Here is a 12,500-nt window from a genome sequence, read left to right as displayed (position 1 = left end):
TGCTCTGAGCCAGAGTCCCTGACCCAAACCCCTGAGCATCTGCATCATCATCATCATCAATATTATCATCATCATCACTCACTAACGCTGCTCTGAGCCAGAGTCCCTGACCCAAACCCTGAGCATCTGCATCATCACCCAAACCCTAACGCCAAGAGCTCTTGAGCCAGAGTCCCTGACCCAAACCCTGAGCATCTGCATCATTATCACATATCATCATCATCTCACTAACGCTGCTCTGAGCCAGAGTCCCTTTGACATCATCAAACTCCATGAGCATCTGCTAACGCTCATGAGCCAGAGTCCCTGATCCAAACCCCTGAGCATAGACCATCATTATCATCATTATCATATCATCTCACTAACGCTGCTCTGAGTCCCTGACCCAAACCCTGGAGCATCTGCATCATCATCTTCATCATCATTATCATCATCATCACTCACTAATGCTGCTCTGAGCCAGAGTCCCTGACCCAAACCCCTGGAGCATCTGCATCATCATCATCAATATTATCATCATCATCACTCACTAACGCTGCTCTGAGCCAGAGTCCCTGACCCAAACCCTGGAGCATCTGCATCATCATCATCATCATCATTATCATCATCATCACTCACTAACGCTGCTCTGAGCCAGAGTCCCTGACCCAAACCCTGGAGCATCTGCATCATCATCATCATCATCATTATCATCATCATCACTCACTAACGCTGCTGAGTCCCTGAGCCAAACCCTGAGTCCATCATGACCCAAAACTACTAATGCTGAGCCAGTCCCTGACCCAAACCCTGAGCATCTGCATCATCATCATCATCATCATATCATCATCATCACTCACTAACGCTGCTCTGAGCCACAGAGTCCCTGACCCAAACCCTGGAGCATCTGCATGCATCATCATCATCATCCCCAATACATTACCCGTAATATCATCACCTCACTAATGCTGCTCTGAGCCAGAGTCCCTGGACCCAAACCCTGAGCATCTGCATCATCATCATCATCATTATCATCATCATCACTCACTAACGCTGCTCTGAGCCAGAGTCCCTGACCCAAACCCTGGAGCATCTGCATCATCATCATCATCATCATTACTCACTAACGCTGCTCTGAGCCAGAGTCCCTGACCCGAACCCTGGAGCATCTGCATCATCATCATCATCATTATCATCATCATCACTCACTAATGCTGCTCTGAGCCAGAGTCCCTGACCCAAACCCTGGAGCATCTGCATCATCATCATCATCATCATTATCATCATCATCACTCACTAATGCTGCTCTGAGCCAGAGTCCCTGACCCAAACCCTGGAGCATCTGCATCATCATCATCATCATCATTATCATCATCATCACTCACTAACGCTGCTCTGAGCCAGAGTCCCTGACCCGAACCCTGAGCATCTGCATCATCATCATCATCATTATCATCATCATCACTCACTAATGCTGCTCTGAGCCAGAGTCCCTGACCCAAACCCTGGAGCATCTGCATCATCATCATCATCATCATTATCATCATCATCATCATTACTCACTAATGTTGCTCTTGAGCCAGAGTCCCCTGACCCAAACCCTTGAGCATCTGCATCATCATCATCATCACCATTACATCATCATCATCACTAATGCTGCTGAGCCAGAGTCCCTGAGCCAGAGTCCCTGACCCAAACCCTGGAGCATCTGCATCATCATCATCATCATCATCATCACACTCACTAATGCTGCTGTTCCCTGACCCAAACCCTGGAGCATCTGCATCATCATCATCATCATCACTCACTAACGCTGCTCTGAACCCTGGAGCATCTGCATCATCATCATCATCATCACTCGCTAACGCTGCTCTGACCCAAACCCTGGAGCATCTGCATCATCATCATCATCATTATCATCATCATCATCATCACTAACGCTGCTCTGACCCAAACCCTGGAGCATCTGCATGCCCCACCAGTGTCTACCTGTGTGTGCGTGCGTGTGTGTGTGTGTGTGTGTGTGTGTGTGCGTGTGTGTGCGTGTGTGTGTGTGTGTGTGTGTGTGTGCGTGTACTTGTGGAATGGTTTGTACTCAGCTCTTTCTCTCCCATACTACTCTAGTCCATGATGAAGCTGCCAGGCTGCACCTCATTGCAGGGAACTAACATGCTAACCCCCCAGGCTCTCTGAGCTAGCATGCTAACCCCCCAGGCTCTCTGAGCTAACATGCTAACCCCCAGGATCTCTGAGCTAGCATGCTAACCCCCCAGGCTCTCTGAGCTAGCATGCTAACCCTCCAGGTTCTCTGAGCTAACATGCTAACCCCCAGGATCTCTGAGCTAGCATGCTAACCCTCCAGGTTCTCTGAGCTAACATGCTAACCCCCAGGATCTCTGAGCTAGCATGCTAACCCCCCAGGCCTGGTGTCAGTCCTGGATCTCTGAGCTAGCATGCTAGCCCTCAGGATCTCTGAGCTAGCATGCTAAAAGTGCCTCCCTCCCTCCCTGCAGCGGAGCCCGGCCAGCTGGAGTCCCAACTGCGGCAGCTGGACCGGTCCCTGGACCCAGTGTGCTACCAACCCCAGCTCACAGAGGGCGCTGTGGTGCGACACGACCCAGAGCTAGACTCCCCCTACATGGGCTATGTGAGTTCGGCACCTGGGACACACACACACACATTCACACATACACACACACACAGAGACACATAGACACACACACAGAAAGACCTTTGTCCACCCTACACAGCAGCACACACCTCTGTAACCCCAGGACAGGACACAGTATGTTGCCTGATGTTCTGACGGTCTGATGTTCATGCAATGACAAGTAGATCATTTGATGTTTTGGCTACACACAGTATCTCACAAAAGTGAGTACACCCTCTCACACACACACACACACACACACACACACACAGTATCTCACAAAAGTGAGTAAACCCTTCACATTTTTGTAAATATTTTATTTTGTCTTTTCATGGGACAACACTGAAAAAATGATACTTTGCTACAATGTAAAGTAGTGAGTGTACAGCTTGTATAGCAGTGTAAATGTACAGTCCCTTCAAAATAACTCAACACAGCCATTTAAGTGTAAAAAATACCTAGGGTCTATTTACGGTAGTTAACAACTTTACCTTAATAAGCAAAATTACGTTCATTGGTGGCGTTTTGAGCAAGACGGTTTATTTGCGTTATCACTGAATGGGCTTACAGTGATGCTAACAGGTGCCACGTCGCTATTTTATACCCCTAACAATGCTCAACCTATAACTACACTTCTGTGGTAGTGTGGTGAGGGTCCCTACAGAGAAACCAAAGTATTGTAAATTTTGAAAGTGTACAGAGAGGTTATAACAAGACCTGTATCATTCCATGGCTTCCTGGTCTGGTGTCGTCAAATCAGCGTGCGTGGGAGGCATGTTTGTATTGAAAGACTCAGTCAGATCTGCGCAGCACTGCCAGGTGGAACGTGCCCACTGACTTGACGCTTGGTGCTGGGAGTCATGCTCTGGGGGGGGAGTACAAAGGCAAGTGTGCGCTGCCTGCAGTCAAGCTTGGTGCTGGGAGGGTCCTGGTCTGGGGCTGCATGAGTGCTGCACTGGGGAGCTACAGTTCAGTGAGGGACCCATGAATGCCAACATGTACTGTGACATACTGAGGCAGAGCATGATCCCCTCTCTCGGAAACTGGGCCGCAGGGCAGTATTCCAACATGATAACGACCCCAAACACACCTCCAAGACGACCACTGCCTCGCTAAAGAAGCTGAGGGTAAAGGTGATGGACTGGCCAAGCATGTCTCCAGACCTAAACTCTTTTGAGCATCTGTGGGGCATCCTTAAATGGAAGGTGGAAGAGCGCAAGGTCTCTAACATTCACCAGCTCCGTGATGTCGTCATGGAGGAGTGGAAGAGGATTCCAGTGGCAACCTGTGAAGCTCTGGTGAACTCCATGCCCAAGATCGTTAAGGCACTGCTGAAAAATACTGTAATGGTGACCACACAAAATATTGACACTTTGGGCACAATTTGGATGTTTTCACTCAGGGGTGTACTCACTTTTGCCAACAGTTTAGACATTAATGGCTGTGTTGAGTGAGTGAGTGACTGAGTGAGTGTGGAGTCAGTATGTGTGAGTGTGTGAGTGTGTATGTACTGTATGTATGTGTGCGTGAGTGTGTGTGTGTATGTGTGTAAATGATGTTAATGTGTATGTTTTGGTTCCACAGATGAGGTTGATGGGAGATTGCCGTGGCAGCATAAACGCTGTGAAGAAGGCAGAAGAAGAGCTGGAGGAAGATGAGGAAGACCTGTCTGGACTCACAAACCCCGACAGCACAGAGACGCAGAGCACAGGTCTGTCCACTCTACAGCACACTATTCTACACAGAGCACATGTCATATTAGCACAACACACTATTCTACACAGAGCACATGTCATATACAGCACACTATTCTACACAGAGCACATGTCATATTAGCACAACACACTATTCTACACAGAGCACATGTCATATTAGCACACTATTCTACACAGAGCACATGTCATATTAGCACAACACACTATTCTACACAGAGCACATGTCATATTAGCACAACACACTATTCTACACAGAGCACATGTCATATTAGCACACTATTCTACACAGAGCACATGTCATATTAGCACAACACACTATTCTACACAGAGCACATGTCATATTAGCACACTATTCTACACAGAGAACATGTCATATTAGCACACTATTCTACACAGAGCACATGTCATATTAGCACACTATTCTACACAGAGCACATGTCATATTAGCACACTATTCTACACAGAGCACATGTCATATACAACACACTATTCTACACAGAGCACATGTCATATTAGCACAACACACTATTCTACACAGAGCACATGTCATATTAGCACACTATTCTACACAGAGCACATGTCATATACAACACACTATTCTACACAGAGCACATGTCATATTAGCACAACACACTATTCTACACAGAGCACATGTCATATTAGCACACTATTCTACACAGAGCACATGTCATATTAGCACACTATTCTACACAGAGCACATGTCATATTAGCACAACACACTATTCTACACAGAGCACATGTCATATTAGCACACTATTCTACACAGAGCACATGTCATATTAGCACAACACACTATTCTACACAGAGCACATGTCATATTAGCACAACACACTATTCTACACAGAGCACATGTCATATACAACACACTATTCTACACAGAGCACATGTCATATTAGCACACTATTCTACACAGAGCACATGTCATATTAGCACAACACACTATTCTACACAGAGCACATGTCATATTAGCACAACACACTATTCTACACAGAGCACATGTCATATTAGCACAACACACTATTCTACACAGAGCACATGTCATATTAGCACACTATTCTACACAGAGCACATGTCATATTAGCAGAACACACTATTCTACACAGAGCACATGTCATATACAACACACTATTCTACACAGAGCACATGTCATATTAGCACACTATTCTACACAGAGCACATGTCATATTAGCACAACACACTATTCTACACAGAGCACATGTCATATACAACACACTATTCTACACAGAGCACATGTCATATTAGCAGAACACACTATTCTACACAGAGCACATGTCATATTAGCACACTATTCTACACAGAGCACATGTCATATACAACACACTATTCTACACAGAGCACATGTCATATTAGCACACTATTCTACACAGAGCACATGTCATATTAGCACACTATTCTACACAGAGCACATGTCATATACAACACACTATTCTACACAGAGCACATGTCATATTAACACACTATTCTACACAGAACACATGTCATATACAACACACTATTCTACACAGAGCACATGTCATATTAGCACAACACACTATTCTACACAGAGCACATGTCATATTAGCACACTATTCTACACAGAGCACATGTCATATTAGCACAACACACTATTCTACACAGAGCACATGTCATATAAGCACAACACACTATTCTACACAGAGCACATGTCATATTAGCACACTATTCTACACAGAGCACATGTCATATTAGCACAACACACTATTCTACACAGAGCACATGTCATATACAACACACTATTCTACACAGAGCACGTCATATTAGCACAACACACTATTCTACACAGAGCACATGTCATATTAGCACACTATTCTACACAGAGCACATGTCATATACAACACACTATTCTACACAGAGCACATGTCATATTAGCACACTATTCTACACAGAGCACATGTCATATACAACACACTATTCTACACAGAGCACATGTCATATTAGCACAACACACTATTCTACACAGAGCACATGTCATATTAGCACAACACACTATTCTACACAGAGCACATGTCATATTAGCACACTATTCTACACAGAGCACGTGTCATATTAGCACACTATTTTTATACACACACACCCACACAATCACAGGCTAAACAAAGGCTAATATACACTCCTAGGACAAGCTAATACACACTCAGAGCTTGGGATAATATATACACATACCACAGGCTAACACACACTCACAGCACAGGCTAATACATACGTATAGCACAGGCTAACACACACATAGCACAGGCTAACACACACATAACACAGGCTAACACACACATAGCACAGGCTAACACACACATAGCACAGCAAAGGCTAACACACAATCATAGCTAAAGCTAACACACACTCACAACAAAGGCTAACACACACTCACAGCACAGGCTAACACACACTCACAGCACAGACTAACACACACATAGCACAGGCTAACACACTCATAGCACAGGCTAACACACTCACATCACAGGCTAACACACACATAGCACAGGCTAACACACACATATCACAGCCTAACACACACTCATAGCAAAGGCTAACACAAACACACAGCAGAGGCTAACACACACTCACAGCACAGGCTAACACACACATAGCACAGGCTAACACACACACACACACATAGCACAGGCTGATATACACACTCACAGCACAGGCTAACACACACACATCACAGGCTAACACACACACATCACAGGCTGATATACACACTCACAGCACAGGGTAACACACACACACATCACAGGCTAACACACACACACATCACAGGCTAACTCACACACAGCACAGGCTGATATACACACTCACAGCAAAGGCTACCACACACATAGCACAGGCTAACACACACTCATAGCACAGGCTAACACACACACAAAGCACAGGCTAGCACACACACAGCACAGGCTAACACAAACATAGCACAGGCTAACACACACATAGCACAGGCTGATATACACACACATAGCACAGGCTAATACACACTCAGCATAGCACACCATAAGAGTCATCCCTGCAGTCTCAGTTCCTATTTATACCTTGTAAATATGAGCATGTAAGACGCCAGGTGTTTGTGTCTCAGTTCCTATAGAATACTCAAGCGCGACGTCATGCTGTCCTGGCAACCGGATTTTCAGTTCTAAACAAACCAAATTAACAAGGGGAAATCCTATGCCACACATACGTTTTATGGAAAAGGAACGATTTTTTTGAGAAAATTTTGAGAGTTTGCTTTACCAATGATGTAAGTAATATTGAGAATAGATTGTCTTCATTAAAAAAAAAAATAAATAAATAACGTTGTGTAAACTGCTGTCAGTATGGTGCAGTGCTTCGCCCCTACGTGCAGGCATCAGTCTCATACTTGCCGATTTTTTTTCAGGTTTGTAAATAAATTCTTTTTTTTTCCAAAAGTGTCCGAAGCCACCCCGGTTGACAGTAATAACGTTATGTAATCAGAACAGATTAGTCAAATTTACTGTTACGTTCTAAACTTTATCTTTCATGCTAGCTCAAACTTTTCCTTTTATACGGAGCCCCGGATATGTCTTTGGGAAAAAAAATAATAAGTTGTGGCCACGAAATAGCAATTCGTTCCCACAAAATAATAAGTTGTGGCCACAAAATAGCAATTCGTTCCCACAAAGTACTAATTTGTGGCCACGAAATATTAACTCGTTCCCACGAAATAGTAATTCGTTCCCACGAAATAGGTAATTTGTGGCCACGAAATATTAATTTGTTCCCACGAAATAGTAATTTATGGCCACGAAATATGTATAGTCTAACATGCACTGGACAGCTGGGTGAGCAAATCGAGCGCCAGTAGAAGCATGTCGTGTCTTTTCTCATCACTCCCCACCAGCTCTCAATTCTCTGGTTTGCAGTAGGGTACAACCGACGATTGAAACGGGGACGAATGAAACATTCCGCTTTTTCTCTGAGTGCAACGATGATAGACAGACATCATTTGGACAAAACATAGAGCATATTAACCTCCGTTGCTCAGCCAAATGCCATCCTGTTACGCCCTGTTATCAATGGAGTTACAGGCGATAAACGATTTCTGATGGTCACAAGTTTACTTCATTAGCGTTTTTTTTTTTTTTTTTTGATTATTAAAGAGTGTTTTTCATTTAAAGGTTTGACTTCATGCTTATTCAGTAGAGCATTTAGTGCTCTCCCCAATCCCAGACGTTCACATTGCATGTTTGTTTGTAATGGATGCAAAACAGCCTATAATGCTAAATGTCTATGGGGGGACGATTGAAACACCTATTTGTCCCGACCAGGCAGTAAACCCCATTTATTCTAAGTCAATGCACACATATCTGTCAGCAAAAGAGGCTGGTAGCTCTTGGTTGTAAAGCGTAGACTTTATCCTCGTATTGGGTGCTCCAGGCACTCCAGGAACGGTGACTGAGGAAGGTATATTTAAAAAGCCTATATTAGTAATTTATCGTTTGGCATGTCCTTGTGAGGAGGGGTTCTTTTATGTCGGCCGCACAAAAAGACGGTTAAGGGACCGTCTTGCTGAGCACAAATATGCCATCAGAGTGGTGAATAAAGATTACCCCATGGCTAGACACTTTAACGAGTACCACAACAAGAACGACTCCTTGTTAACTATACAGGGCATTGAGCATGTCAGACCTTTGGCGAGGGGGGGCAATAGGTTACAGAGGTTGAACCAACGAGAGTCGTTTTGGATACATCGCCTGAATGCTATGGAATATCCTGGTCTAAATGAAGACATCGATTTCACTTGTTTTTTATAGTGATGTAGGCCTACTGATGTGAATGTCACTGTATATTTCTTTCATATAATTTTTTATTTTACATTTCTTTTTCTTTCTGCTGTATTAATGTGCAAAGGATCACCTGTTGTAGAATATCTACGTCTTTTCTGGTCATATGACCTCTTGACCCTATATAGGTGAGGCCTAAGTCCTCATTCACTTGTACATGCCCTGATGAAGACCAAGTGTGTTCGAAACATGTTGGCGTTTTAAACTATGGATTAGCCAGTAACAAATAAAGGCTTTTTAAATATACCTTCCTCAGTCACCGTTCCTGGAGTGCCTGGATTTGCTTTCCCTCCCGCACACATATCTGTGTTTATACTATATTTTATGCAGGTGAGACATGGAAAAGCAGTTTTAGAAAGATGCAAATATATTTGGGGCTATCAGGTAGGGGGTCGAGTTTTGCCATGTTAACCTATGGAGACTGACGGCCTGTGGGTCATGAAGGACACTTATTTGGATGTGTGGTGGCTTTAACCACATAAAAACAGAGTGAAATAACATTTTGTACTATAGAAACATTATATAATTTGAAACATGCATTATTCTAGCTATATTAATGGCATAGTGCATGCTATTTCCATAACCGCGAAATACGCGCATCACCATGAAGGCAATGAGTTGTTAACAGACATGAACCAAGACATTGTCGTGGAAAAACTATCCACTTTCCCGAACCTCCAATCCAACTAGCACTCTGATGTCAAAGACCCGAAGGAGAACACCAAGACGAGAGAAGCAGAAGACTGTTGATCCTTTATTCACCGTATTGCAGTGATAATACAATCCAAACAGCGTCAGGACTGAACCGCCAGGCAATAGAGTGATGAGTGGCAGCTGCTACCCGGCGAGATCTGATCTGAGTGTGTCTGAGCTCTTTCTTTTATGCTCTTAGGGGCCTGGGAGGCGTTCCTATCCTCAGGAACGTCACCAGGCCCTTTTTAGCCAATCAGAACGTTTTGGGACTTGAGATATTGGTGGAAAACCCTTCTCATCTAAACATTAAAAAATGTGTGTTACTAGGCAGAATGCATGTGACCAGGTCCTATGTGTAATCTGTTGCCAGGCAGAGTATGCGTTTGTTTTGGTTCTATGTGTACTTTCACTTTTGGTTCTGCCTCCTTTTCTTGTAAACCCCTCCACTTCTTCTCAGCCCTGTTTGGTTTTACTTTCACTGCCATTCCTCCTCAGTTTCACTGGTCTCTGACCGCTCAGTCTCATGACTTCCAGTAAATGTTGCATAACAGTTGCATAAACAATATCCTTATATAAGATGGAATGTTTTCTAATAAACCAGCATGTTTCTAATAAACCAGTATGCACACACACAAGTTATTATGTCTAGATAAAATCACTACAACATATAGCCCAGCAGCAATCTATCTAAAATAACACATACTTGAAGTACCATTCATGGTATGTTGTCAAATATTGAAGTTGTGGGAAGTTTACATAATTTAAGCTGTATGTTTCATTCGTCCCCCATGCTGTTTCATTTGTCCCAGCCAGGAGGGACGAATGAAACATAACGCACGTTCAACTTCTCCTTAAATAACTCTTGAACGGTTTTGTTCAGAGCTGTAAATGCAACTGTATCTGACAGAGGACAGATGTAGGTTGCTAGTGACAAAATATTAACTTTCAGTGTTTTGCAATGTCTTTGTAAATTACGTTTCATTAAAAAGTGTTTCATTTGTCCCGGTTCTCCATCAGCCTCGGCGTTGCTCCTGACTGTCCATCTATCTCGGCACAGGTCCTCGGGTCAGCGCACCTCTGCGACGCAACGTTTTACAAAAGATAAAAGTGCCCAAGATATGATTTCACCAGCCACCTTGGTATGCAAATAATAACAAAGAAATGGAACAGTGATGGGTGTGAAGGCGTGAGATGAGATGAGGATGGGGAACAGTGATGGGTGTGTGGGTAGAAGAGATGAGATGAGATGAGGATGGGGAACAGTGATGGGTGTAGAAGGCGTGAGATGAGATGAGGATGGGGAACAGTGATGGGTGTGTGGGTAGAAGGCGTGAGATGAGATGAGGATGGGGAACAGTGATGGGTGTGTGGGTAGAAGGCGTGAGATGAGATGAGGATGGGGAACAGTGATGGGTGTGTGGGTAGAAGGCGTGAGATGATGAGATGAGGGATGGGGAACAGTGATGGGTGTGTGGGTAGAAGGTGAGATGAGATGAGGATGGGGGAACAGTGATGGGTGTGAAGAAGTGAGATGAGATGAGGATGGGGAACAGTGATGGGTGTGTGGGTAGAAGGCGTGAGATGAGATGAGGGATGGGGAACAGTGATGGGTGTGTGGGTAGAAGGCGTGAGATGAGATGAGGATGGGGAACAGTGATGGGTGTGTGGGTAGAAGGCGTGAGATGAGATGAGGATGGGGAACAGTGATGGGTGTGGTGTGAGAAGATGAGATGAGATGAGGATGGGGAACAGTGATGGGTGTGTGGGGTAGAAGGAGATGAGATGAGGATGGGGAACAGTGATGGGTGTGGGGTGTATGAGATGAGATGGGATGGGGAACAGTGATGGGTGTGTGGGGTAGAAGTGAGATGAGATGAGGATGAGTGATGGGGTGTGGGTAACAGTGAGATGGGTGTGGGATGGGGAACAGTGATGGGTGTGTAAGAAGATGAGATAGAGATGAGGATGGGGAACAGTGATGGGTGTGTGGGTAGAAGTGAGATAGAGATGAGGGATGGGGAACAGTGATGGGTGTGTGTGGGTAGAAGGCGTGAGATGAGATGAGGATGGGGAACAGTGATGGGTGTGAAGGCGTGAGATGAGATGAGGATGGGGAACAGTGATGGGTGTGAAAGGCATTGAGATAGAGATGAGGGATGGGGGAACAGTGATGGGTGTGTGGGTAGAAAGACGAGATGAGATGAGGATGGGGAACAGTGATGGGTGTGGGGGAAGAAGAGATGAGATGAGATGAGGATGGGGAAACAGTGATGGGTGTGTGGGTAGAAAGCGTGAGATGAGATGAGGATGGGGAACAGTGATGGGTGTGTGGGTAGAAGGCGAGATGAGATGAGGATGGGGAACAGTGATGGGTGTGTGGGTGGGGTGTGTGGGTGAAATGAGATGAGATGGGATGGGAACAGTGATGGGGTGTGTGGGTAGAAATAGTGAGATAGAGATGAGGATGGGGAACAGTGATGGGTGTGTGGGTAGAAGCGTGAGATGAGATGAGGATGGGGAACAGTGATGGGTGTGTGGGTAGAAGGCGAGAGATGAGATGAGGATGGGGGGAAAAGTGAGAGGGGGGATGAAGATTCACCTCAGCTATCT

At 44.7% G+C, this 12,500-nt stretch overlaps 1 protein-coding gene across 1 annotated transcript in view; it reads left to right on the top strand.

Annotated features, from left to right (window-relative positions):
- The window catches only part of syne1a (spectrin repeat containing, nuclear envelope 1a), a 302,008-nt gene that overhangs the window by 279,927 nt on the left and 9,581 nt on the right, over positions 1-12,500 (top strand). The window contains 2 exon segments of the mRNA XM_048249742.1: positions 2,493-2,626; positions 4,214-4,340. Coding sequence (XP_048105699.1) covers positions 2,493-2,626; positions 4,214-4,340 — 261 coding nt within the window.

The sequence above is a fragment of the Alosa alosa genome, chromosome 8 (genome assembly GCF_017589495.1).
Source record: "Alosa alosa isolate M-15738 ecotype Scorff River chromosome 8, AALO_Geno_1.1, whole genome shotgun sequence".
In the NCBI taxonomy this organism is placed as follows: Eukaryota; Metazoa; Chordata; class Actinopteri; order Clupeiformes; family Clupeidae; genus Alosa; species Alosa alosa.
The sequence above is the reverse complement of the archived record's forward strand: the minus strand, read 5'-3'. Positions and strand labels throughout refer to the sequence as shown.